General features: G+C 38.1%; 5 protein-coding genes and 1 pseudogene across 6 annotated transcripts; 2 read left to right on the forward strand and 4 right to left on the reverse strand.

The window, feature by feature from the left end:
* Positions 1-1,528: 1,528 nt before the first annotated feature.
* On the reverse strand, positions 1,529-2,410 carry LOC128922417 (uncharacterized; annotated as a pseudogene).
* A 1,486-nt stretch (positions 2,411-3,896) lies between these two features.
* Positions 3,897-5,345, reverse strand: LOC128922418 (uncharacterized). The gene has a single exon (XM_054232758.1). It carries the CDS (start codon positions 5,343-5,345, stop codon positions 3,897-3,899), a length of 1,449 nt encoding a protein of 482 aa, XP_054088733.1.
* A 300-nt stretch (positions 5,346-5,645) lies between these two features.
* Positions 5,646-7,337, reverse strand: LOC105210763 (uncharacterized). Its single transcript, XM_054232759.1, has one exon. The coding sequence runs from the start codon at positions 7,335-7,337 to the stop codon at positions 5,646-5,648; it is 1,692 nt and encodes a 563-aa protein (XP_054088734.1).
* A 4,401-nt stretch (positions 7,338-11,738) lies between these two features.
* LOC105210688 (Golgi-specific brefeldin A-resistance guanine nucleotide exchange factor 1) lies at positions 11,739-21,593 on the reverse strand. 2 transcript variants are annotated; one of them, XM_054235015.1, is made up of 10 exons: positions 21,192-21,592; positions 20,902-21,100; positions 19,715-20,832; positions 18,676-19,647; positions 18,398-18,606; positions 17,779-18,005; positions 15,796-17,101; positions 14,612-15,717; positions 13,172-13,422; positions 11,739-13,094 (listed from the first exon to the last, which is right to left on the reverse strand). In XM_054235015.1, the coding sequence occupies exons 1-10, from the start codon at positions 21,291-21,293 to the stop codon at positions 11,994-11,996; spliced, it is 6,591 nt and encodes a 2,196-aa protein (XP_054090990.1). In that variant the 5' UTR covers positions 21,294-21,592; the 3' UTR covers positions 11,739-11,993. The 2 variants fall into 2 exon arrangements, with proteins under 2 accessions (XP_054090990.1, XP_054090991.1); XM_054235016.1 differs by lacking the exons at positions 11,739-13,094; positions 13,172-13,422 and adding an exon at positions 14,285-14,529 and having other exon boundaries at positions 21,192-21,593.
* Positions 21,594-22,077: 484 nt separating this feature from the next.
* LOC105210689 (protein HID1) lies at positions 22,078-26,023 on the forward strand. The gene is made up of 2 exons (XM_011181791.3): positions 22,078-23,606; positions 23,663-26,023. Exons 1-2 carry the CDS (start codon positions 22,289-22,291, stop codon positions 24,934-24,936), a joined length of 2,592 nt encoding a protein of 863 aa, XP_011180093.2. The 5' UTR covers positions 22,078-22,288; the 3' UTR covers positions 24,937-26,023.
* Positions 25,935-27,078, forward strand: LOC105210687 (uncharacterized). Its single transcript, XM_011181788.3, has 3 exons — positions 25,935-26,239; positions 26,293-26,358; positions 26,416-27,078. Exons 1-3 carry the CDS (start codon positions 25,941-25,943, stop codon positions 26,714-26,716), a joined length of 666 nt encoding a protein of 221 aa, XP_011180090.1. The 5' UTR covers positions 25,935-25,940; the 3' UTR covers positions 26,717-27,078.
* Positions 27,079-27,145: the final 67 nt, after the last annotated feature.

The following is a 27,145-nucleotide window of genomic DNA, read 5'->3' on the forward strand; positions in this document are numbered from 1 at the left end:
CATCGAAGTCACAACCCAGAACGCATAGCTAACCATGTAACCCTAACTAAAATATTCAAGAGTCATCCTCTTTTAGATGTAGTAGCAGTCGAGGAGCCTGTATTTAAGTTATTCCATAGAAGCCAACTCTAGAAGTGAACTATTAAAATTTTCTCACAAAGTTCAAGCGATTAAGTTAAGTTCGTCCATGCCAAGCGTATGAATCCGATTTTTTCGGTACAGAAAGTTTTCGATCTGATGCCAACTGATTGGACCAAAAGGAGCGCAATAATTACATATTCGACAAATATGTGACCAAATGAGTGACATTCTAAAGAGCTGGGGCGGCAAGAGGAATAGAACCGTTTTTATAATCAATAAAGGACCTTAACTTCAGAAGGACCTTTTCCATCATATTTGGCGAAGATATCCCAGCAAAAATAATACTCTAATTGGCACTCCATTAACTGAAGTCTTAACATCTGACTTTTTAATTCTTTCGAACATTTTCTGCTCATAAACAAATGTAACACCTGCTTCTGACTAGAAAAGTGTCACATTTCAATGAGATCTTCTTTATTGTCGGTATTATTTACCGCCTTCTCGCCATCTGGACAACTATTTTTGCTTACACATATACTTTTGTAATATATTTTATAAAAAAACACGTCTCATACATACTTGATAATATTTTACTCTTCTTCACACATGTGTCACATATACGAAACTGTCTTGTCAAATTGCTGGTGAAATTAAAAGCAACTGTCATTCAAAACTGCTAAATCAAGATGATGCCGCATAGTTGATGTGCCCTCTTTATTGGATGTGCGTGTATTGGACTGCATTCAAACGCCCACTAGTGCTTTGATAGTCTCAAATGACATTTATTTTAACTTCAAACTCCTCTCATGCAATAAAATTATTTTCAATATAAGCACTATAAAATATTCTCTCATGCGATAAAAATTTAGTTTCTGTAGATATGATTGTTGCGGTGCTTTTGTTGTAGTCACATAAAATACATTTTGATAATACTATCATGTTGACAGTATTCCAAAGGTTATAAATCAATACCCGGCTTCGGTAACTAAGACTTCGTTCTCCGGGGACGAGAGACGACAGTTTTTATCGAACAAGATTTGTACCATGAGGACTTATGATGGCGACCTATTCACTTTGCAAGTAAGTGCGCTCTGGCTAATACTTAGTATAACTAAGATAACCATAACCCGGTAAAGATATTTATTCTATAGGATGGATTGATAAACTAATCCTGACCAACAAGATATTGCTAGCAGAGAATTCACAGATATTAAACATATGTATATGTTTTTTCTGTTCTGATCTATATGATCTTATGGTCTATCAAGTTGGAAACTATTTCCGTCAAAGAAACACTAAAATATCTCCTATATTCTTCGTACAGCGCTCTTTTGGATGAAAAGTAAGCATTTGGAAAAGTCTGAAGTTTATATACTCTTCTAAGTCAAGTGGACAGTTTGATTAGGAGTAGAACTCCATCTCGGCTCCATTACATTATTTATTGAACTTAATTTCTACGACGTCTGCACAATCTGTAAATCGCCAGCTCAACTGCCAAAATAAAGAAGCTGGCTGAGAGCATGACACAGAGCATTGCAAATACAACAAGTAAGTGTTGCATATCGGCCGCAATGAACTCCGGATTATCTCGCATGCGTTCAACGAGTCCCGCATGCACCGCATAATCGAAGGCTGTTCTTTCGTAGTGGTAAAACAGACCCGATGAATGTATGCGATAAATAAAGTAGGCGAGATTACGATACAAAAACGAATCTGGCTGCAGTGGATAGATATCGGAGAGCTTGAAGAGCCGTTGTTTAAGATACTGTTGCTGTAAGTTTAGGAAACGTCACTTCTCCTCCGTAATGAAATAAGGAAAAACTCGTATTAAACTGCACTTGATGTTGACTGTAAGTGACCGGGTCCACTGGCAGCAAAAGACGTGAGAAGTTCACTGGTAATCCATCATCGACGGAATGCGCAGAAACTCCAATTCATAGTCGATAATCATAACGGAAATATTCGACGATATCAAGTCATTCATAGTGTTGATTTGTGAGCGAAATAAGGTGACCGTAAGTATGCTGCCCAGCAAAGAGGTATAGTTGGTGGTGAGAAGGAAACCATATATGTATATGAAGAAGTCAAAAATTGAAGGTGCATTTATACACTCCGGCGTCGAAAAACCAATACTCCAGCAGACACACTCCAAGGCACCATCACACAAATTTCTGCCCAACCAGTAACGCCAGAGCGACCTTATCAACAGCAGCGACACAAAAGTAAAAATTATGCCAAACCAAACCAGACCATCAAATGGTTGTAAGGGGTAGTACATTGTTGAGACGCTATTCCAAATGGGCACCATGAGACACCAACGCACCACCATGAGTGAATAACTCTTACCAAGCTCTTCGTCCGAATTGAAAAAGCATAAGCTTGTGCCAATACCTTGTAGGCGACTTCCAGCAGCAGCAGTTGAAGTGAATTGCGACGCCGTAAACGAGTGGCGATTAAAATAGCAGCAATGCCGTTGGAGGTTACAACCATATTGCGTACACCCTTCTACGATGATGTGCCGCGTGCGTTTGTACGTAGTGGTGAGAATATCAGCGATTCAACGCTCTTTGGACCTTACGCACAGACCATCTGGAATTTCGCCAACAAACATCATATGTTCTTGGAAATCTGTCGTGATTTGAGTGAAAATTACTCGGAGATCTACGAGCGCATACATAGCGGCGAGTATAATCTAGCAATGAACGGTGCAACGTTGGTCAATCATGTGCGACGTAATATACAATTCAGTTATCCACTCTATTGGGTGAAGAGCTGCGTAATGGTACCGCTGGAGGATGGGTTGCCGAAGTATTGGTATATCGTAAGGCCCTTCGGACGTTACATCTATTCCTGTCTATTCTTCGGTATCAACTTCCGCCCATCAATACGGTGGACGATCTGCTGAATGCTAACATAAATGTGTTGATCACGTTGGGTGACTTTGCGGAGATCAAGCAAAATAGTGTGGAAAACATACTCGCACTATCGCGTTTGTGCGCGAGTTGCCATGACAGGAATTTCAAGATATCTTAGATAAATTGAATCGCAATTACGCTTATGTGGTCACCGAGGATCAATGGAATTTTCTCAATCGTCAACAACGCATACTTATACAGCCGTATTTTCATCTCTCGAAGATCTGTTTCGGCACCGTCTTCAAGGCTATACCGATGCAACGTAATGCCGCTTGGTTTGAGACGCTTAATCTATTCACTTTAATTATACGCGAGTCGGGTCTATGGGGTCAATGGGAGGAGCGCGCATTCAACGAAGCGGTACGTGCTAAATATGCACAAATATTTAGCGACACCTATCCGGTAGAATCTTTAAATTTGCGTTTCTTTACAATTGCGTGGATAGTTTTGGCTTCGGGTCTGCTTTTGAGCTCAATGGTATTCGTCATTGAATTGTATGTCCATAAACATTTAAGCACTTGGTACACCTGGTAACACTAAGGGTGCAACACAAAATTATGAGAACTATTAAACATTAATCACTAGAATAAGTAAATATTAACACAAAACGAAAAAGTCTTATTTATTGTGACGCTAGATATGTATTTGAAAAAGAATTCCAAAAAATCGATGTTTTAAAGTATCCATGGTTTTACAACTAGAGCACTCTCCAACTGACAGTTAATCCAGAACTTAAAATGGGTAGAAGAAGAGGTCTTGAGTTCGCTTGGATCCACTCGCATAAATCGTTTACTCAAGACGGCTCAGTTCGGATGAGGGGTTAGAACTAGTGTTAATCCGCTGGGATCTTTATGTAATATTCTTCGTTATTGATTCATGAGGAGACTGCCTTCACTGAATTCAATTCCAGCGACGCTTGTTCTTCAAACGTTCATTTACAAGCTCACCCACAAAAACACAGAAGCTCACACAAAACATAGCCAACAGCATTAAGAAGACCACAGCCAAGTGCTGCATGCCAGCCGACGTAAACTCCGTATTATCGGCCAAACGTTTCACAAGTCCCGCATGCACCGCATAATCGAAGGCTGTGCTCTGGTAGTGTCCCAACATGCCCGAAGAATGCATACGATAGATATAATACTCGAGATTGCGATACAAAAACGAATCCGGTTGCAGTGGATAGGCTAAATGGTAGGAACCAAAGCAAATGTCTGTGAACTTAAAGAGCCGTTGTTTGAGGTATTTCTGTTGTAGGTCCAGGAAATTCCATTTCTCCTCCGTAATAAAATAGGCAAAACTCGTATTAAACTGCACTTGATGTTGACTGTAAGTGGCCGAGTCCACTGGCATCAGCAGACGTGAGAAGTTTGCTGGTAGTTCATCACCGCCAGAACGCAGAAACTCCAATTCATAGTCGATAATCATAACGGAAATATTCGTGGCTATGAGATCATCCATGGTGTTTATTTGTGCGCGAAATAAAGTTACTGTAAATATGCTGCCCAACAGTGACGTGTAGTTGGCTGTGAGAAAGAAACCGTATAAGAATATGGTGGTGAAAATCAGGAAATCCAATAGAGTAGGTGCGCCGAAGTATTTTGGTGTAGAAATGCCAATACTCAAGCAGAAACATTCCAAAATAGTGTCGCTTAAACGTCTAGCCAGCTCATGCGTGCTCTGCCAACAACACCACAGACACTTCACAGACACCAATGCGAGAAAAACAACAACAATGATAAACCAAATAATATCATCGAATGGCTCCAGTGGATAGTACATTGTTGAGACGCTATTCCAAATGGGCACCATGAGACACCAACGCACCACCATTAGTGGATAACTCTTACCAACCTCGTCGTCCTCTTTAAATAACGCATAAGCGTGTGCCATTACTGCCACTTTCTTGTGACGTATGAGGTCCAGCGCCGCCTTCATATCGATCACATTGCCGCCGTAGCGATCTTTCGGCATTTCATAGCTTACCAACGATGCATTACCATAGTCCATAAATTTCTTCAGCAGATTATAGGCTGAACCACGCCAAACAGTTTGTGCTCGACTATTCTTATAACTGAAGACATGTGGTATATCCTGACGCAGCGGTGTATATAGCTTATGACCCTGCATATCCATACCACCAGCTAAACGTTTTGGCAAAGCTTCCATTAAATATGCCAAAAAGTTGGAACTATTTACAAGTTTGTACTCCGGATATAAGGTGTAGGTGAATAGCTCATTTGTTCCATTACTGCTGTAGTAATATAGCATGGTATTTTGGAAATTACGTGCCTTCAGCCCCAGCATTAGCTGCTCCACCACATTAAAATCCTGCACTATATTTACCATGATCATTAAGCCGAAATAAAAATGACGTCCGATTAGTATTGCTAGCAGAGAGTTCATAGATCGTAAATATATATGTTTTTTATGTTCTGATCTATATGATCTTATGGTCTATCAAGTTGGCAACCATTTCCGTAAAAAACACTAAAATATCTCCTATATTCTTCGTACAGCGTAGGGAAATGTCACTTTTATTCTTCTACTATGGATCAGACTCGCTTCTAATAAAAAAAGTTAATATTTATGACAGAAAATAAGACATGAAGATTTAATAACATTTTATCTTTACATTATTTATTGAACTTAAATTATTCGACGTCTGCACAATCTGTAAACCGCCAGCTCAACTGCCAAAATAAAGAAGCTGGCGGTAAGCATGACACAGAGCATTGCAAATACAACAAGCAAGTGTTGCATATCTGCCGCAATGAACTCCGGATTATCTCGCGTGCGTTCAACGAGTCCCGCATGCACCGCATAATCGAAGGCTGTTCTTTCGTAGTGGTAAAACAGACCCGATGAATGTATGCGATAAATAAAGTAGGCGAGATTACGATGCAAAAACGAATCCGGCTGCAGTGGATAGGTTAAATGGTAGGAACCGAAGCAGATATCGGAGAGCTTGAAGAGACGTTGTTTCAGGTACTGTTGCTGCAAGTTTAGGAAACGCCACTTCTCCTCCGTAATGAAATAGGCAAAACTCATATTAAACTGTACTTGATGTTGACTGTAAGTGGCCGGGTCCACTGGAAGCAACAGACGTGAGAAATTCGCTGGTAGTTCATCACCGCCGGAACGCAGAAACTCTAATTCATAGTTGATAATCATAACGGAAATATTCGACGCTATCAAGTCATCCATGGTGTTGATTTGTGCGCGAAATAAGGTGACCGTAAGTATGCTGCCCAACAAGGAGGTATAATTAGCGGTGAGAAAGAAACCATAAAAGAATATGGTGGTGAACATGAAGAAGTCAAAAATTGAAGGTGCATTTATACTCTGCGGCGTCGAAAAACCAATACTCCAGCACACACACTCCAAGACACCATCAGACAAATTTCTGCCCAACCAGTAACGCCAGAGCGACCTTATCAACAGCAGCGACACAAAAGTAAAAATTATGCCAAACCAAACCAGTCCATCAAATGGTTGTAAGGGGTAGTACATTGTTGAGACGCTATTCCAAATGGGCACCATGAGACACCAACGCACCACCATGAGTGGATAACTCTTACCAAGCTCTTCGTCCGCCTTGAATAAAGCATAAGCTTGTGCCAATACGTCCACTTTCTTGTGACGTATCAGATCCAACGCCGCCTTCATATCGATTACATTGCCACCGAGATGATCTTTCGGCATTTCAAAGCATACCAATGTGGCATTACAGTAGTCCGCAAATAACTTCAACAGATTATAGCCAGAACCACCCCAGACAATTTGGGCTCTCTTGTTCTTATAGCTGAAGACATGCGGCAGTCCTTGTGCTAACGGCGTATACATTTTGTAGCCTTGCAAATCGACGCCACCAGCTAAATGTTTACGCAACACTTTATTTAAGGCCTCAAAGAAGTTGGTATAATTTACATAATGAAACTCCGGATAGTAGAGATAGCTGAAGAGCGCATTCGTGCGATTGCTGCTTTTGTAATATAGCAAAGAGTTTTGGAAATTGCGCTTAAACGAGACAGACATCACGCGCTGCGCCACTTGAAAGTCATCTACGATATTCACCATAATGAGCAGACTGAAGTACGCATGACGTCCTACGAGCGTACGATGGTGCACCTCCAAGATGGGATCATCTGGTGCGGTACAAAAAACCACACTTAACGACTCTTTCCTTATGGTCGTGTGTCTGAAGCGTATGTCGGTGCGATTGGTCATGACTGTCTGTGAGAGACCCAAACACTTATCGACAGTCAGGATGAGCTCCTGTACGCCAACACTATTCGCCGTATCCAAGCGTTCGCTCACATACCAGATAAGCTCTTGCATTCTCACGATCTTACCGAATTTACAGAGTAAGTTTATGTTGTAATCTACATCCCAGGCGCTCACAGCCAGCGGTTGTTGAAGGCACACCAAGCACAGCCAGAGTATTGGTTTTGCGAAATATAGTTGCATGTTATTCCGTTACTTTTGATCCACAGTAAGTTAATGAAATCGCTATTTGGTTAATGATGCTTCTTAGTCAAATTGCAAATACTAAATTTAGTTTAATATCGGGTGCCTTAGACCTTAGAGACTTGTCATATTTTCTATTGGATAGCTCAGCCACGTTGACTGTATTTTGGTTTGTGGAAACGAGGTTAATGACTTTGAATTGTAATAAAATTATATGATCGTGATGAGAATTGCATAAATTTCAGGAAATAGCCGCCGTATTGCAATTATAAACATACATTAGGGAGGTTCTTCAATTAACACTGTGTGGATTTCGTAGCTCCACTCATATTATTTGCTTGAAAGTGATTATATTCTGTCAGTGTTGTATATTGACATATATAGGAGGTTAGGTTAGATTATGGGGTAGATCTCCGCATTTACAGCATCCACTGTGCTTTGTGACACCCAAATAATTCTGACGGATCACCAAGACTCTTATGATTCGACAAAGGGCTTGGACTCTGTTAACAATTTCTTAAGTCGGCTAATTTCGATTCCAGTCATTTCGTTGAGTTTGCCAAAGGTGTACCTACCGCGGTGTTTTAACATTAATTTAGCGAATGCTAGACAATGAAGAAGAAAGCGCTTTAATGATTACTCTTCGACTTTCTCCAAACAATTTTGGTAACTAGCGTCTGTCTTGATCCCTAATCTAACCGCAGTAAGCAAGCCATTGTTTGGGGCGAGATGAGCCTTCCTAAGCGACAGCAGCTGGAAGAACCGTTTTTGGACCTCCACGGGAAACTGCACAGATGCTGGTTGTTGGTTTCCGATTTCCGTATTTGGAATGCACTTTTGGTGAACATTGGTCATGTAAGAAAACAAAACTAGAAGGTCCATATCGTCGTTTACAATTGATCTGTATTCTTTAACAAAACCACTGATCAGGACGTATAACATAGTTTCGACATCTATCAACTCGACTCATTATTATCGAATTCATCGCTTTGAAAATGAAGCTCATACACTTTTACGATAGATTTCTTTTCGACTTTTATTTGAAGGCCACCACAGACATTTTGACTTAGACAAGCCTCAACTTAAGAAGGTCCACACTTGACAATACACCTTAATGATTGTTACATGTTTGAGGACCGGTGCTTCGATGGATTTGAAAGAGGACTTCAAAGGTCCAAACTTTATGTTTGTCTCCGTTGTAAATTATTCGTTATTTGATGGACAGAACAAATGTTATACAACACTTATTAGGTATCATGTATAATGTTCAAAAGAACTTAGAACTTTTTTGCGTAATTACCCTGATTCAATAGCATTGATGAAGAATCGACTTCGGAAGCCAAAGTTCGAAGAACTTTGAACTTAAAAGTATGGTTCAAATATAGCGAAAGTTGCACAACGTCGGTTGATAAGCTCTTCAAGTTGGTGTCTGCTAAGGCTTCAAATAGTCAGCTCCTTCGACTTTGTCAAATTATTCGATACCGCAGAAGGCAGAAAGACTATTTAGAGAAATTAATTGAGGAGGACTTTCGCATCTCAAGTCAATTTGACTTGCGAACTATAGCACAAATACATAGAGATTATAAATACGTTTTCGAGTCGGTAAGTCCTCATATTCCACACAGCCGGATACGAGGGCTGCTATATATATTTCTGGCCTAGGCAACACTAAGTGTTGCCAGGAGCAATCTGACATTTCCATTGGAAATTTTGACATTTTTTAACATAACATCACTCAGAACGTTTTGTCATTTAATCGTGAATTGTTTTATTTACAGGGAATTAAAAAATTCATCTCGGCCAAAAAATGGATTTAACTCGTGAACATTTTCGTGGGATCATTTTTCACAACTTTCGACGTGGATTATCGCGACAAGAGTGCATCGATGAACTAAAATCTTTGTATGGCTATGAAGCACCATCCTATAGCACAGTGAAAAACTGGTACAACGAATTCAATCGTGGCCGACGCTCGCTCAAAGACGAATTCCGTGAAGGTCGTCTAAAAACAACCATTGTGCCAGAAAACATCGATGCCTTACGTGAGCTGATAAAGCAAGACCGTCATGTAACATACCTTCAGATAGAGGCATGCCTATGCATTTCTCCCACCAGCATACATTCGATATTGCATGAACACCCGGCCGTAAAAACGGTTTGTTCTCGTTGGATCCCGCACAATTTGACAATCGCTCAAAAAAAGGCTCAAAAAAAGTGCTTCGAAAATTGGTTCAAACCAGATTAATACATGCAAAAGTGTATAAATCTTGATGGAGAATATTTTGAAAAACAATAAAACCATCGCCCAGCCCTCGTATTTTCATGGATATTTTCATGCAATTTTGCAGGTTATGTCTCACTGTGAGGTAGTTTCTGATTTTTACATGCTTTGACAACCTCAGATATTTTAATGCATTGTTCTAAATGTCCAATGCGATAACAAGAATTGACATAATTTTGGACACCGGGATCCAGTACCGATAGATTTTAGAATTATTAAAATTTTTTATCTTTCGCTCGGTTCTAAGCCATCAAGAATGGAATTGCTAAATTTTTATGTATTTGTCGCCTCCCGCTAGTTTTTTCGAGAGATTTTTAGTGTACATTCTTGCGAAATAATGTGGAGGTTAGATTTTTATTCAAAAATTCTACAGTCTAGGCTTTGACCCTTAAAATAATTTAGATGTACCGTACTCAAACCAGTCGGAGACACGTAACCAGAAAGAACACGGATGTTTTATCTGGTCAAGGACTATAAAATCGACAAAATTACTCAAAATTACAAATTGGCACATAATTTATGTCGCTTCAACAACAACAAAATAATTATAACGGAATTGATTTTAAGAAACCTAGTATTCGTATGCGACTTCGACTTCGAAACTTCGAACAACATGCAGCTGCATTTATTTTTATATTTTGTATTCATCTTCGAAATGCGACTTCGAAACTTAAAAAAAAAGTTTATATTTTTACTTTCACTTTTTATATATGATGTATTTATTTGTTACGTAGTATGTATTTACAGTAGATTTACACACAGACACAATAATAATAATAGTTTTAATAATAAATTATCGTTAGCTTTATGTTTGTAGATATATATTATATATATTTTTTTGTTTTATTTTCCACTCCTGCTTCGTAATAGTAGACAAAGAAAGCTTTTGCTGTTGCCATTTGCACTAAACATTCAACTATTTAAAAAATAACATTCAATATTTTATAAGAAAACAAATTTGTATATATGTGTGTGTGTGTTTCTAAAAACCAACAATTACGGAATGTAAATTAAAAAATACGAAAAAATTAGCAATTTTAAAAATTGTGTGTAAATATTTATAATATATGTGTGTATACTTAGTATGAAAAATTCCAAAAATGAAATAAAAATTTTGACACTGAAAAAGCAGTAGTTGCATTTTACACACAACTTCTCATAATTTTTTTTTAAATTAAATTTTTAATTTTTCAAAATTTTCAAATTCTATCCAAATTTGAAAAAAATATATTTTCTTTAATTTTCAAATTTTTTTCAATTTTTTCAAAAACAATTTCAAAATTGCAATTTTTTTATAATGTTAAAATTTGCATTTACTTTCCTATTTTGAAAAAAAATTTTCTTAAAATTTTTCAAATATTCAAATTTTCAATTGTTTTCCAATTTTGAAAAATGTTTATTTTGTTTTTAGTTTTTCAAAATTTTTAATTTTTTTGTAATTTTTCAAAAAAAAAATTTAAAATTGCAATTTTTCTTAACATTTTCAAAATTGAAATTAAAAAAAATGTTGAAATATTCATTTATTTTTTAATTTTGAATATTTTTAATTTAGTTTTTAATTTTTCAAAATTTTAAAATGTTTATTTTGTTTTTAGTTTTACAAAACTTACAATTTTTTTGCAATTTTTCAAAAAAAATTTAAAATTTCTTTTTTTCTAAAAATTTTCAAAATTAATTTTTTTTTTAATGTTTAAATTTTCATTTTTTTTTAACTTTGAAAATGTTTAACATGAAAATTTAAACATTAAAAAAAAAATAACTTTGAAAATTTTTAGAAAAAAAGAAATTTTAATTTTTTTTTAGTTTTTAATTTTTCAAAATTTTAAAATTTTTTGCAATTTTTCAAAAATTTTCGGATTTTTTTTTGCACAAATTCCTTATACAATTGCAACATTGCTTTTATTTTTACTTTTTATTTGTTTACAATAACACAAACCATAACCATTCACATACCCTTTTATGCTACTTTTCTTAAGGAAGTTACACAGACATAATTGTAAATGCGCTTAAACAATAACGGTACTTTTTTAATATATTTCTTTTTCTCAATTTCTGCATTGCAAAATTTTTTGCCTGTAGCAAACTGCATTTCGCGCACATACATACACATACACACAAGCGTCACAATTAACAATGCGCCACAGCTAACGGTATATATGTGTGTATGTATGTTGCTATACTTAGTTTTATATATGTATATATGCTTGTATATGTATATGTGTATATGTAATTCGTTAACTACAATTCTATGGCTGGCCATAGAGCATCTCCGAGCCGGGCGGTATTGAGCTGGGATCGACGCTGGCATTAAAGTAGCTCGCTGGTGAAGCAAACACATTGGTCAACGTTGTAGGGGCTGTGGTGAGCTCCGCGTGACGACCTGTGTGGGTTGTTGTTGGTGTTGTTGATATATTGTAGGGATTCTTCAGATACTCTTGATAGATATCATTTTCGCCGCTTTGTTGTTGTTGTTGTAGCGTCGGATATTGCATGACAATATTGGATGCGTAGCTCGATACAATGGCAGGATTCGTTTGTGGTGGTAGCAATGGTGGAAGTTGTTGTTGTTGTTGCGGTTGCTTGCCACTTTGCACGGTTATGTATGGTGCACTGGTGTAGTAGGGATGTTGTTGTTGTTGCTGAGTGTTTATTGGCACGTTATCGAACGACTGCGCGTCTAAAGTGGACTGCTCTTGCTGCTGCTGTTGTTGTTGTTGTTGCTGTTGCAGCTGTTGTGTTTGCTGTTTTTGCTGCTGGATGGACTCCTGTCCGACCGATGTTTGCTTAGCGCCGTCAAGCGCATGTTGATTGTATAAATTTTGTTGTTGTTGTTGTTGTAGCAAGAGTTGTTGGTACTGCTGCTGAGCAGCAATGTAATCTGGATATTGCTGATGCAATAGCTGTTGCTCATGACTCTGATGTTGTTGTTGTTGTTGTGCTTGTTGTTGCAACAACTGTGTATGCGCAGCAGCGACCGCTGGTGGCGTTTCCGGCAACTCAATAGCGTACGAATAATTACTGTAAATATTATTTTGCACCGTGTTGTTGACAATAATCGCCGATTGTTGTGTAGCCGCTGGAGTGGTTGTTGCATCAGCTGCTTGAGCGCTTGCAGATGACTGCACGTTCGGCTGTGGTGTGTCATGAACTAAATCAGGTAAACTGGTTGGCGCGCTGACGCCTGCTGTAGTTGACTCTGCCACAGTTTGTGGCACAATGCTCGGCACCGGCCGCACCAAAAGTGGTGTGTCGTCCAACAATAACAACGGATTGGTTGTGATCGGCGAAGCGGCCAATGAGTGGCGCGGCGAGGTGGCCTCCAATGTGTGACGCTGCACGTTGCATAACTGCAATTTATAGCATATACAAATGCCGTTAATCAGTGGAACGCATTAAAATTTGGATTTTTTTATTATTAACTTACCAGCTCAGCGGAGTGTTTTCGTTGCGTGTGTGTGACTTCCACGGCAGCGATGGACGCAGGCGTTGCTTGTGTGGCGACTGGCAGCACCAACGGTGTGGGCGGCAACAGCACCGGCTGTGCGTCTGTTGGTTTTGCATTTGTCGCAATGCTGTTTGGTGAGCTGGGCGCCTCGTCTGTTGCTTGTGCTGGCTGTTGTGGTGGTGGTGCTAGAGATGCCGCATTGGTCACTGACATCACTTGAGCGCGCTTATCTGCAAGGAAACAGACAAGTGAGACACAAGAAAATATATGGAAATTTTATAAGAAATTTTGGTAAAAGAAAAACAATGAAAATGAACAGCAAAAAACATTTCTTTTAAGCGGTTGTGATAAAGTCTGACATCTTACTCGTATACGAATTTCGTATGACTTGATAACTAAATTAACGATAAAAATGAACGCGTTATACCCTACACCACATATATAATGAATGTATTATTATTCTTATTTTATTAAAATATTTGGTTTATGAAAAATAATAATAAACTAAAATGTTAATAAAAAATAAAATTAAATAAAAAAATAATAATAATAAAATAAAACGAAATAAAACAGTAAAAACTTAAATACAATAAAATAAAATAAAAATAAAAATGAAATAAAAAATATATAATAGCTGAAAAAGAAATTAGATATGGAAGAACTAAAAGAAATATACTGAATTCTTCTGTGTGTTAAGAGAAAATTATCATAAATCAGAAAAATTAAGTAATTAAACATTTTCAGTGAATAAGTTTACCATAACCTAAAAATATTGATTTATCAACGGTAATGGATGAACACAACAGTAGTTTCTCGTCAAAATTAACGTTCGAACTGTAATTAAATTTGACAAAAACTCAAAAGGAGGTGACGTAAACTCAAATTTGAAAATAATAAAACGCATAAAAACAAAATCGGAACAAAAAAATATTTTACTATCAATAAATAAAAACTTCAACAAAAGCATTTAGAAAAAATAACAAAAAAAATAAAATTTAATTAACTAAATTTGTGGTGTAGAGCTAACGAAATCTCTACTCTTTTCCTTTTAAACGAATTTTCAAAAATAAATTATATTATAAATAAAAAATGTAGTTATCTGCTTGTTGTTGTTGTGCAAAATTAGAACTACTCCAAAGGAGACACTTGACGTTTGAGTTTCAATAATTTTCTTAGCTTTCTTTGCATTGAGCTTTTTGGAGCTTTAGAACTTTGTGGCAATGGCGGTTCGCTTACTTGCCGAAGCACTTCGTTTATTTCGATATGAAAGTCATGACAGTTATTGGCTAAATCGGCCATCAATAAATTTATTTGACTGGTATTTTCGTATGGAAAATCTAAGTTATTTTTGGTTAAAAGATAAATTAATTTTGAAAAGAAAACTACCGATATTCACAGCACACTAACACACCGCCTTACCTTCATCGTGAAACAGCTCATCCTTGATGTTCGGCAAAAATTCGCCTATGCGCTGCCACGTCAAATCCCACAACGGCAGCTGCAGTGTGCCGTCATCATTGTGGAACACGCGCACCGAATGCATCACCAACAACATGTTCTTCAGTATTTCCTGCATCTGTTCGGACAGCATATCCGAGCCGACCTTCATGAATTTCTCGATGTAATCCAGTATATCGATCCACAACTGATTGAAGGCAGCGCCCAACTCGATTAACGGTGTTAGATGATGCAAGAACACCTTCGACATAATGGTCGCGGTGCGTATGCGTGACTCCTCCAACAGCACGATCTCCAAATGCGCCACCGAAGCGCTCTCCGGCAGCAATTCATTGAGTAGCGGGAATAGCACCTGCTGGAAACACGATGCCCACTCGCCGCCCGACAGTGTCTGCAAGTCGTGCACTAGCAGCGCGCGCTGCTGCAGACACGATATGGCATAGGTACGCACCTCGCGACGCCGATCCATGGCAAGCCGTGCAATGCCCTGCAACAGCGGACACCAGCCTTGCGCCCACAGCGCCGAGCACTGCGGTACGGCGCACTCCTCCTCGGCCCACCAGCGAAAGATTTGCGCGGTGCGCGTGTACAGCGTGTACATGAGGTCAATCAATTGTATGGAGAGCGTTTCGTAGCGTTGCCGCAAGTCCTCCTCCTTGGCGTCGCCGCCACGCTGCTCATGCGCGTAGTAATCGCCGGCGGTATTTGATTTGCGCTGCGCAGAGCTTTCATTACGCTTTGCGGCCGCCTTGCGTCGTTGCGCTGCCGCGTTATTGCCGGCGCCTGCCGTCCGTGCTGCGAGCTCAGCGGCGAATTTGCGACGCTGTGCAATGCCACCATCGCGGCAACATTCGACGAAGGTGCGTATGCAACGCACACACGACTCAAAGTTGTAGGGTGTAATGTGTGCGACATTGCGCACGATGAAGGCCAGCGAGTCCCAGCACTTGAAGAGCGCAACGGGCGAGTGTTCGCCCAGTTGGCAATTGTAGATGAGCGGCGTGGCTGTGGGTGTGGCGGTTGGCGTCGAATTCGCTGCCGCATTCGCTGTGGGCGGTGATTGTGGACTGTGGCATGTAATGTATGGAATGTAAAAATTAGCAAATTACAAAAAATGGAAAATTACAGTTAAAAATAATTCTTACCGCGATTGCGTGGACAAATCACTATCCTTATTTACCAAAATCCAATTCTCCGCGGTCGGACTCGACGCATATGGACTGCTCGTGTTCGAATGTATTTGTTGTTGCTGTAGTTGTTTTTGTTGTTGCGCTGGCTGCTGTTGCTGCTGCGACTTGACGCTCGCATCTGTATCGGATATATAACCACGATCGGGTAAACCCGAATCCTCTTCGCTGCTCAAAGTGCCCTCGGAATTGGCAGCGCCACCACCCTCGTGCGGCAACTGCGGCAAAACAATATCCACATACTCGGGTGGCACAGCGCCAGCGCCGACACATTCCAAAATCGTGAAAATGATTTGCCAATCCTGTTCGGAGTGTATATTCTGCGCTGAGGTCTTGAGCAACTCATAAACGCCGGTGGAAATCTGGCGTGAAATACGCAAAATAACGGGTGATTTCAGCGTGAGCAGCATTTTGAGTGACTGCAGCACGATGGGGCAGAGCTCTTCGTTGCGCATGAGGTAAATGGCCAACTTGAGCACAGCGACAATGCTGCGATTGAGCAGATATTCATAGTTGTAGGTGGTGGCACCGATTAGCAGCAGATAGATGCGGTCGCGCACATCCGGCCACAGTTGCACCATGCGATCACGATTCTGTATGACGATTTTCACCAGCAACTCCATCCAGAAGACCACCACATCCTCGGTGTACAGTGTGCCGCCGTCGTCGTACTTAGGCGCTGTCGGCGGTTTAATTAGCGCTAATATGTTACGCAGCAACTCTTGCAGCGATTCCAACTGCACGAATTTCGATTCTTGTATCATTTGATCTAATTGACATTCTTTTATGCATTTCTTGCCCAGCTTAATGAACTCTTGCTCCTCGTAGGTCGGTTCGCGTTGCCCCTCCGATGAGAGATACGAATAGAGACTGGAGAAGAGTCCGGCTTCTTGCTTCTGACTCGGTTTTTCCAATTTCAATAGCGTTTTGCCGCTCTCCTCGCAGAAGTCCTCCACTTCAATGAGTGATTTCGGCAGTAATTTCAAACGGAACAATTGCAGGAATAACTCGAGTATGTGCTTCCAACCTTCACGCAAGCAATCACCATAATCATGCACCAACGCGAAGACTGTACGCATGGCCGCCTGCGCTTTGGCATTGAAACCGAAGCTAACCGATTGTGTGAGTTCGTTATTGGCGACGGTGGGCGCCTCGGGTTGTGACAAATTCGAAAGTGTGGTGAATTTGCAGAGCGTCAGTATGAGCGCATCGAAATTGGCGTGCAGATTGTAGTGTGCGGCAATGCCGGCGCATTTGGTGAAGCCTAGAAGGAGAGAGTGGGAATTATTGCGATTATTTTCGATTAAATATTGTTTAAGAAAATAACCTAATAAAAACTAATTAATAAAAAATTATGAATTATGAATTTTTTATAATTAAAAAATATATAAAAGTTATGTTTTATTCTTTTTAATAAAAAAGTTATTTCTCTGAAAGAAATGTTTTGTAAATTTTTTTTTGAAAGTAAAAATAAAATATTTGAATATTACAAAAAAATAATTTGTGTTAATATATTATTTATAAAATTGTTTTTATTTATTTAATAAATAAAATTAATTTACTCAAAAAATTATGTTACAAAGTTTTAACTAAGAAAATATATTTTTTTAAATAACATAACTTTTAATATACAATTTCATTTTAAAAAATTAATAATATTAATAAAATATACAAAATTAATAAAAGGTAATATTATATTTTATAAAAAAAATTAATTCAATAAAAATATTTTTATAAAGAAAAAACAATTTCAATAAATATATTTTAATTAAAAAAAATATTTCAAAAAACACCATTTTTATAAAAATATTTTAATAAAAAACTATTTCACTAAAATCATTTTTATAAAAAAATCTATTTCATTTAAAATATTTTCATAAAAAAATATATCAATAAAAATATTTTCATAAAACACAATTTCAATAAAAAAAAACTACTTACCACTCAGTATGCGCTGATAACCATTTTCACTACTCTTGTCAAACATGAAACTCAGCGCACTTAACGAAGCACCCCATAGCAAATTGAATACCTCCAAATCATAGGCTGCGTCCTGTACATATTTATAAACGCCATCTGGACCAACACCGCGACGTAGTAGCACCTTCCACAAGTAATTCTCACGCACCAGACCAGTCTGTTCGGCGGGCATGACGATTTCTTCATTTCTGAAAAATTAAAAGAAATTGAATAAAAACAATTTCCAAGAGAAGAAAAAAATTAAAAAAAAATTTAAATAAATAAAAAAAATATTTCAAAAAATAAAAAAAAATATTAAAAAAAAAATATTTTAATATTAAAAAAATATTTAAATAAATATAAAATAAATCAAGAAATATAAAATAAAACAAAAAATAGAAAAAAATTAAAAATTAAAAAATGAAATAAATTAAAAAATATATTAAAAAATAAATTACAATACAAAAAAATTAATTAAAATTTGTATTAAAAAATATAAATTTTAATATAAAAATAAATGAAAGTAAAATATTTTTAAAAAATTTAAATAGAAAAAAAAACATTGAAAAAAACAACAAATTAAAAATATTAAAACACGCACTTGATTGCATTGAAGACATTCGAAAGCATCTCCTGATCAAAATCCACACCACCATTCAAGCCACGCAAATTCTTGAGAAAGTCCTCCTGTGTCATAGGCACATTCAAACGCTTCGCATTCGAATTATGCTGATCCATATTCAACATGATGATGGCATAAGCTAAACTAAAAGCAGCATCGGTATTGGCGAATGGCGCATTATTTTGTTTCTGCAAGTAAAACGAAAGACATCAATATAATATTAACACACTCAATCAAGCAAGCAATACAAAACGTACATGCCAGTGGTCGGCAAAATGTTCGAGCACGAGGAAAATGAGCGGCGCCTCACCGGGCAGACGGAAAGTCTCCAAATACAAACGCAACGCTTGATCCACGCGCAAGCCGGCAAAATCGAATGAGTCCACAAAATTCATCAGAATCTTCGAATCCACATTCTTCTTCTTCGATATGTACTCGCCAATCATCTTCTTGTCCAAACCGGGATTTTCGCGCAAGAACAACGCCACCTCCATGGGGTCGAGTTGCGCGCTGAGTATGCCATGTTCCTGCAGATATTGTATACCCTTATCGGGACGTTGATTGAACAGCTCTGTGCCCTGTGAGAGTACACGTTTCTTCTGCTTAACATTCGCCAGATATTCGCGTGTCAGCCCAGCATTGGCAATGCCACCGGCGCCAAGGCGCAAACGTGATGAGCTATTTATGAATTTGGAGATATTCTCCACAACCGATTTGTTGTCTTCATTGCTGCCATCGATAATTATGCCCTCCAATTCGGAGTTATGACGTGAATGACGACCGCTTGGCAACACGCTTGCGCCTGCGCTACCATCTTCGTTATTCACCAGCTTTGAAGCTATGCAATTTTGCTCGATATTCTCAATAACCGATGACAACGTATCCAGCGAGATGATGTGGGTGCTGTAGACAGCATTCGTGGCGGAGAGTGTGTATTTGGAGAGCAAATTCACAAGACCCTCAAATAGATCGGTACAGTATAAATCGCAATCGTAATTAATATAGAGTTCGGAGACGAAACCGGGTATGCGCCACAATTGCAGCAGATTGTCGAGCGCCAGTTCGCGCATTTCATAAGGTGTCTTCGGGCTATCGCTAGCGATAATCTCGGATAGTTTCTTTAGATAGCCTTCCAATTGGAATTTCAAGTGACCGCGTAGCGATTCGAAAAGCAGAAAGCAAAGTTGTAAATCGGCGGCGAATATTGTAAGACGCTCGGAGTTGAGTAACTGTAAAAATATATTAAAAATAAATTAATATATTTTATTTAATGCATTATTTATTTCAACAACTTACAGCGAAGAGGTTTCGGCACAAATCATCCTTCACCAACTCCAGCAACGTATCGTATTTACCGATATTATCGGCGCCCACTTTGAACGCCACTGTGAGCAAACTCAAGCCCATGTGAATCATGGTATCTGTATTTTGTTTGTCCAATGGATTGCACAGCAATATTAGAAAACGGAATAACTCCTGTATGCAGGGCAGGCCATAAGGCAGCAGCGATGCCGCGCCCTCCGATCCATCCAACGAATTTTGTTGTGTAAAACGCACACCAACAGAATTGATATACTCACTGCTGCCGCCACTATTCGATTGCAAGCCGTTCTCTTCAACATCTGCAGGCGTTGTTGTTATGCTAACGCCAGCATCAGCTGATTGCTGCTCGGCAGCAATTAACGGTTGTGACGCGCCTTCAGTGACGTCTGCTTGCTCTTCGCAATGCTCTACATTTATAGACGGCTCTGTGGTAGCATCCGCATCGACAATGCCTTGTGTTGTTGTTGGTGTTTGTGTAATTTTTCCCTGCATATCGAGTATATTGCCCGCCGGTGTGGCTGGCGTTGTGGCCAAAGGTAGCGCTTTCGTATGTGACACTTGTAAATGTGGTGTTTGTGGATCTATAGCAGCAGTTGCTGTTGTTGATAACTTACGTTCCATTTCTGGTTTTGCAATATCACTACTACTACGCGATAGCGTATTACCTGTTGTTGTTGGTGCCTGACCACTTTTTGACACTTTCTTGCGTTGTTTGTTTTTGTTTTTATCCATTGTAGTGGCTATCATTTGGAATTTTCGCAATACATTGGCGGCATTACGATCTTCGGAGAATTGTGGTAGACGCATGAAGAGTAGATAAACCATATCTTTGAGCGCTTTTTTAGCATAACGGCGCAAAAGTTCATTGAGACGTGGCTCGAAGCATATTTTAAAGCAACTGAGCATTACTTCGCACACAGCCTCGTTACTCAGCACTGAACCCTCGGGTGAACGCATCAGCGTGTGTAGAACTTCCACAACGCAGAAGAGTGTAACACCATCTGAAGATTGATCGGTACCCATGAAGCGTGCATGGGTGACAGCATCAACGATATTCTCTACAGTTACGGCGAGATTGGTTGAGGTGGGATCTGTATGAATTAATAAATAAAACAAAAAGAATTAGTAACAATAAGTATTTGTATAAAAAACATGCATACCGATTAAACCTGATGATAGAAATTCATTGATCGCCTCCAGCGCCAGACTAGTAACGGCGCCCGTTGTTTCATCTGTACGTATTACTTCCAGGAATGGTGCCAGAAATGTATTGGGCTCAATTAGTCTTAAATCTTCCACACTTTTCAATATTTCTTTAAGATTAACGAACATTTTCATTAAGCCATCTTTTTCTTCATCCTATACAAAGTAGAAACACGAAAATACAACACAATTAATATTACACATATGTTTGTTACATATATAGTATATACAAATCAATCCCACTTACCACGTAAGCGGCCGCATTCCAACGGGTGCCACGGCGCATCGCCGTCATTAGCGTGGACATCTGCTCGCGCACCACGAAGATTCCATTACCGGGTAACGTCATTTTTATAGCATAAAATATAAATTGATTACGATTTTCTGCTCAGCCACGGAAATACCCGCAGTGGAATAATACCACACACACACACAAACAAAAACACTTCTTCTTTAGCTATCTATTAGTATCGTTGTGTATAATATTCTTTTTTCTGCCTGCTGCTTTACAACAATCGACACTTATTTAGTTTTTAACATTGTGCAAATCTACAACAAATTAATAATATTGAAAATATACAATTTTTCCACACAGCCACGACAATTTTTACTCGATAGACAAATAAGTGATGACGTTTCGAATAGAATATAATTGACAGCTGTTTATTGATGTATTAGAATGTGAAATGGCAATGCTGAAGGGTAGCGAAATGCTCACTAGCAGCGGCATAGGCGACACACCTACTGAGCTGCGATTTCTAAGTTTTGTTAATATTCATGAGAAATGTTTGTGGGAAATTGTTTACTTACCAAATATTAATCTTTTGAAATATGTATATTTAAGCTTTTGTAATATATTAAAAATAAAAATTTAATATGAATTATATATCACGGAAGAGAATATGCCTCAAAAACTCTAAACAATTTAGTTTCAGTGCTTAACTAAAACTCAATATTTTTTAAAGGAGTTTTAATTTTGTTAGCACAAAAATTGAATTGAAATTAATATCTCTATAAACAAGCAAACATCTTTTTCAATAATGAAATAAAATTTAAATAAATTATTTTTCATCACAATTATAAGAAGTTTTGTCTTTAGCGCAACTGACAAACAAGTCTGGCAACATTCCTAAAAAAAATAATAGATGAAAGCAAAATTTCTTTTTCTACGTTGGTGTTTTCAATGATTCGTGGATATAAACGTGTGAAAAGTGAAAATATTGTTAAAATATAGGTTTTTATTAATTAATTATACCAGTCCACTTCCCTGCAAACATTTTCCCAAACGTCCTTTGACCATTTGGAGTCGTAGTTAAATTTTAAAGTGCGCTTTGGACACGCAATATGGGAAATTCTGACTCAAAATTGAACTTCAGAAAAGCTATAGTTCAGCTTACACAAAAGAACCAGAAAATTGATGACACTGACACACAATTTTGGGACCAGTTTTGGTATGGTCATCAAACTACGCTCGAAGATGTTTATGCATTAATTACAGCAGCAGAAATACGGAATATACGTAATGATAATCCGGCCAACTTGGCGACGTTGTGTTACAAGGCCGTTGAGAAGTTGGCCCTAGCAGTAGATAACAGTTGTCGTACTCATGTCGAACAGCAGTGTGTGTTAAATTGTGTGCGATTGTTAATACGAATTTTACCGTTTATTTTTGAAGATGAGAAATGGCGTGAATTTTTTTGGAGTAGTCTACCCACGCGAAATACGCCCACACCTGCAGACGCAAGTGAAGTTTTGCGCGAAAACTCGCCCCGCCACACTGGCGCACAAACTGTGCCATTGGCACAATCTTTAATTAATGCTTTATGTGATTTGTTATTTTGTCCCGATTTCACGGTGACTGCAACTCGACGTGCCGGACCCGATAAGGCGGAGGAGTTGGCTAATATCGATAGTTGTGAGTACATCTGGGAGTCGGGCGTGGGATTCGCCCATTCGCCACCCAAAAATGCAAATATGGAAAAACGACGCACAGAAATTTTAAAACTTATACTCACCTGCTTTTCGGAAACTATGTACTGGACAACTGATCAGCCGAACAGGTGGATTGCTTACTTCACTTCGGCTGATAATCGTCATGCGTTACCACTATTCACTTCCCTGCTGAATACGGTCTGTGCCTACGATCCCGTCGGTTTGGGTGTACCGTATAATCATTTGCTATTTCAAGATACCACTGAACCGCTTGTGGAAGTTTGTCTGCAGATACTTATTGTTACATTAGATCACGATATGCTTTTACAACAACAACAACAAATAGAATTGCGTCGTCAAATGCAAGGTCTAACAACCAACTCATACGACGATGGTTTCGGTGACAATTTGTTTATTAATTATTTATCTCGTGTGCATCGCGATGAGGATTTCCATTTCATAGTTAAAGGCATAACACGTTTGCTTAACAATCCACTGCTGCAAAATTACCTACCCAACTCGACTAAACGTCTTCACTGTCATCAAGAGTTGCTTATACTATTCTGGAAAGTGTGCGACTTTAATAAGAAGTTTCTCTACTTTGTTTTGAAGAGCTCCGATGTTTTGGATATACTTATACCAATATTATACCATTTGAACTACTCGCGCGCAGATCAATCCAAAGTGGGACTCATGCATATTGGTGTTTTTATACTGTTATTACTCTCAGGTATATTATTTTGTTCGTCATGTTTAAATAGTCTATTAAATTAATAATATTTTTAGGTGAACGAAATTTCGGTGTACGCCTTAATAAACCCTACACCGCTACCGTACCCATGGATATACCCGTATTCACTGGTACCCACGCTGATCTGCTCATAACAGTTTTTCATAAAATCATCGCCACTGGCCATCAACGTTTGCAGTCGCTATTCGACTGTCTGCTCACCGTGCTGGTGAATGTATCACCATATCTAAAGACTTTATCCATGGTGGCTAGTGTAAAGATGTTGCATTTGTTAGAGGCTTTTAGTACGCCATGGTTTCTGTTGTCGTCACCAAATAACCACCATTTAGTTTTCTTCTTATTGGAAATCTTCAATAACATAATACAATACCAATTCGATGGTAATTCCAATTTAGTCTACACCATCATACGTAAACGACACGTATTCCATGCAATGGCTAATTTACCATCCGATATGGCGGGTATCGCGAAATGTTTAAGGGGCCGCAAGGTCGGTAAGTACAGCATACCGCCAGTGCCACATTCAAAGACCGCGCATCTCACCAAAATAAGTGGACGCAAATTAGATGCTGATGGCGATGACGAGGATTGTGAATCGGACACTGAATCAAACGATAAACAAAGTGAAACACAAGTTGAAAATGTAATGTCAGCATTACCCGCTGAACCGGGCACGTTAAAGACATCTTTGCTGGAAACGCCTGCCATTAATCAAATGACAGAACGCGAAACTGCACACCCAAGTTTCGACGACTTACAACCGCCCATTATCGATGGCACTTCGGACATTACACAATTGGAACAGACAGGACGACGCACGCCAACTAGTCAAAATCGTAATGACGTCTCGCGTCGCAGCAATACATCGCTCAATTCAATCGAAAGCAATGCCATACCGAAAGAGAATCAGACACGTCTATCTGTGGCCACGCGTGGCAGCATACGTATGGTACCCAGTGCGTCGACTGAGCACTGGACACCAACACCCGAATGGATTGTATCGTGGCGTTCAAAGTTACCACTACAAACAATTATGCGTTTGCTACAGGTGCTCGTGCCACAAGTGGAGAAGATTTGTATCGATAAGGGTTTGACAGATGAGTCGGAAATATTGAAATTCTTACAACACGGTACACTCGTCGGTTTGCTGCCGGTACCGCACCCCATACTTATTAGAAGATATCAGGCGAATTTCGGCACCACCGCCTGGTTCCGTACATACATTTGGGGTGTCATCTATTTGCGTAATGTCGGTCCGTGCATTTGGCATGATTCGCAAGTGAAACTTTTCGAAATTCAGCGGGTATAAATTACATTGAAATTAAATATTACTAAACGTCTATAAAACTATTTGAAGGTGCAATTAGCATAGCAGGTGTTACTTTTTGTTTGTTTTGTTTATTGTGCAAACATATGTTAAAAATTGTGCATTCCAAAAATGCTTGAGTTATAAGGAAGCGCCTATAGTAATTATTAGTTATTAGTATTTTAAGAAGAAAGTTTGAAAAAATGTACTTTTTTAGTTTAAGCAATTATTTTGAAGCTTTATAGTGAATAATATGTGTCTAATTAAAGGATTCCTTAAAGCTAAAGTTTTGTATATAAGTAAAAATGACAATTTCGTTTAATGTTTATGTTTATGCAGAAAGTATGTAAAAATATCTTCAAAGAAGCTAGCGCTAGATGTGCTTTTAATTTATTTTATATATTGTATTTGTTTATTTACTTTTGTTTAAAACGAAGTTAAAGAATAAAAAAAAAGAGATTTAAAAGTTATTTAAACAAAAAATTATGTTAGCAATACACATATTGAATTTATACTAAAGTTAATACATATATACATATATAATGCAAAGTATAATTCACGTATAATCTATAAATAACTATAAATATGCAGTTCCCTACTAAATATATACAAATATATACAATAATTATAACTACAATGCAAATCCCCAATATGACGAATAAAAACAAGATTTTCCGCAAATTTGAAAGAATTTAATTTTTTTCTTTAGTGAAATGAATGTAGTAAAAAATTATGTGGTTTTATATTTTTTGAAATTTTTCATTATCTTTAAACTCAAATTTAACAACTAATTTTTTTGCACACTTCAAATTTTTTTTATTGTAATCAATATACGATTTATCGATGTTAACAATCGATTGCAAATTCTGCCTGCGAACCGCTTTGACAGCTGTTGTCAACAGCTGTTAGTTGAAAAGAAATAAAAAACAAAACAAAACAAAAGTGAAAATCAAAAATCTATCATTTGTGATAGAGTTCTCTGTTAAATACAAAAAAATTAAAAAAAAATGAATCAATTACTACAGCGAACAACAAGAACCTTACTCTACTCATTTGTCCACCAGAATGTGCAATTAACAGCTTGTGTGCGTACTAAAAAGACGGCTGCCTCCACTACACCTGCTGGTGGTGAAACAATTGCGCAGCAACATTACACAAATCCTTTGTCCAAAATTACACTCGTTCAACCCAATCAAACTATGATGGTGACCACATTTAAGGAGGCGCAAAAATTGGCCAAACGTCGTGAGCTGCATTTGATCAAGCAACAGGATTTCGATACAAAGACTCAACGCGCTATTTACAAGTATGAAAAAATAAATAAAAATAATATTGAAATATATAAATTCCTTTCTATAGGTTGGTTACTGCTGCCGAAATGCTTTCAGAGGATGTGGACGAAAGCGCAGTGGATAAGAAGCACAGGTAGCGCTTATGAATATACTAAACTATAGAAATATTAAATACGTTTTATATCTACAGCGCTGAGAAGAAATCTGAAAAATCACTCACGCTCGGTTCGCGCATAACCGAACATGATTTAGCATCACGCTTGAAACACATATCCAAATGGTTGGCGAAAAATCATGAAGTTTGCGTACTCATACAAGGTAGCGCCGATGAAATTGGTAAATGCGAGCGTATACTGAAAACAATCGAACAAAGCGTTAAGGAACCGGAAACCATCGGCCGCATTGTGCAGAAACGCATCAAAGGTTCACATATCAAATTTAATATTTTGCCAGTACCGAAGCCAACCAGCGAAACAGTGACGCAAGCATGACAAGTAATGCCCGTGCCTCGGAGCCAAACATTGACCGGTGCACGGTGCTACTCAACGCAGCTACTTACGCAGCGTGCTGCGCCAACATCGTTAGACATTACTAATACTAAAAGTCTTAGTTCATCATTTAATGATGAGAACAAAAAGCCAGTTATTGTGTTCGGTATTTTTACTGTTATGCTACTAGTTTCCAAATATCTATATTGGTTCAAATTGAAGAATGGTGGAAATGCGCGCAGATAGAAAATGTTGTTGTTAAAACGGCTCGGGAAAATTCTAATTGGGAATTATTATTAAGTTTATATTCAAAATTGTAAATTGCATTATGTTCAAGGAAGTAAAGTGAAAAAGTTATAAAGGCATGTGAAAGTGTTAAATTATTATAAACTAACTTAAACTACTATCGGTCGGACGATCTTGAAAATTTAC

The sequence above is a fragment of the Zeugodacus cucurbitae genome, chromosome 6 (assembly GCF_028554725.1).
Source record: "Zeugodacus cucurbitae isolate PBARC_wt_2022May chromosome 6, idZeuCucr1.2, whole genome shotgun sequence".
NCBI lineage: Eukaryota > Metazoa > Arthropoda > Insecta > Diptera > Tephritidae > Zeugodacus > Zeugodacus cucurbitae.

Excerpts from the sequence above, each read along its gene's own strand:
- LOC128922418 (XM_054232758.1), bottom strand. The coding sequence starts at position 5,345 with ATGGTAAATATAGTGCAGGATTTTAATGTGGTGGAGCAGCTAATGCTG.
- LOC105210689 (XM_011181791.3), top strand. The coding sequence starts at position 22,289 with ATGGGAAATTCTGACTCAAAATTGAACTTCAGAAAAGCTATAGTTCAG. Across the intron at positions 23,607-23,662 it reads TATACTGTTATTACTCTCAG|GTGAACGAAATTTCGGTGTA; the intron begins GTATATTATTTT and ends TAATATTTTTAG.
- LOC105210763 (XM_054232759.1), bottom strand. The coding sequence starts at position 7,337 with ATGCAAGAGCTTATCTGGTATGTGAGCGAACGCTTGGATACGGCGAAT.
- LOC105210688 (XM_054235015.1), bottom strand. The coding sequence starts at position 21,293 with ATGACGTTACCCGGTAATGGAATCTTCGTGGTGCGCGAGCAGATGTCC. Across the intron at positions 18,006-18,397 it reads AATGTCTTCAATGCAATCAA|AAATGAAGAAATCGTCATGC; the intron begins GTGCGTGTTTTA and ends TTAATTTTTCAG. Across the intron at positions 15,718-15,795 it reads GATTTGTCCACGCAATCGCG|TCCACAATCACCGCCCACAG; the intron begins GTAAGAATTATT and ends TACATGCCACAG.
- LOC105210687 (XM_011181788.3), top strand. The coding sequence starts at position 25,941 with ATGAATCAATTACTACAGCGAACAACAAGAACCTTACTCTACTCATTT. Across the intron at positions 26,240-26,292 it reads ACTCAACGCGCTATTTACAA|GTTGGTTACTGCTGCCGAAA; the intron begins GTATGAAAAAAT and ends TCCTTTCTATAG. Across the intron at positions 26,359-26,415 it reads GCAGTGGATAAGAAGCACAG|CGCTGAGAAGAAATCTGAAA; the intron begins GTAGCGCTTATG and ends TTATATCTACAG.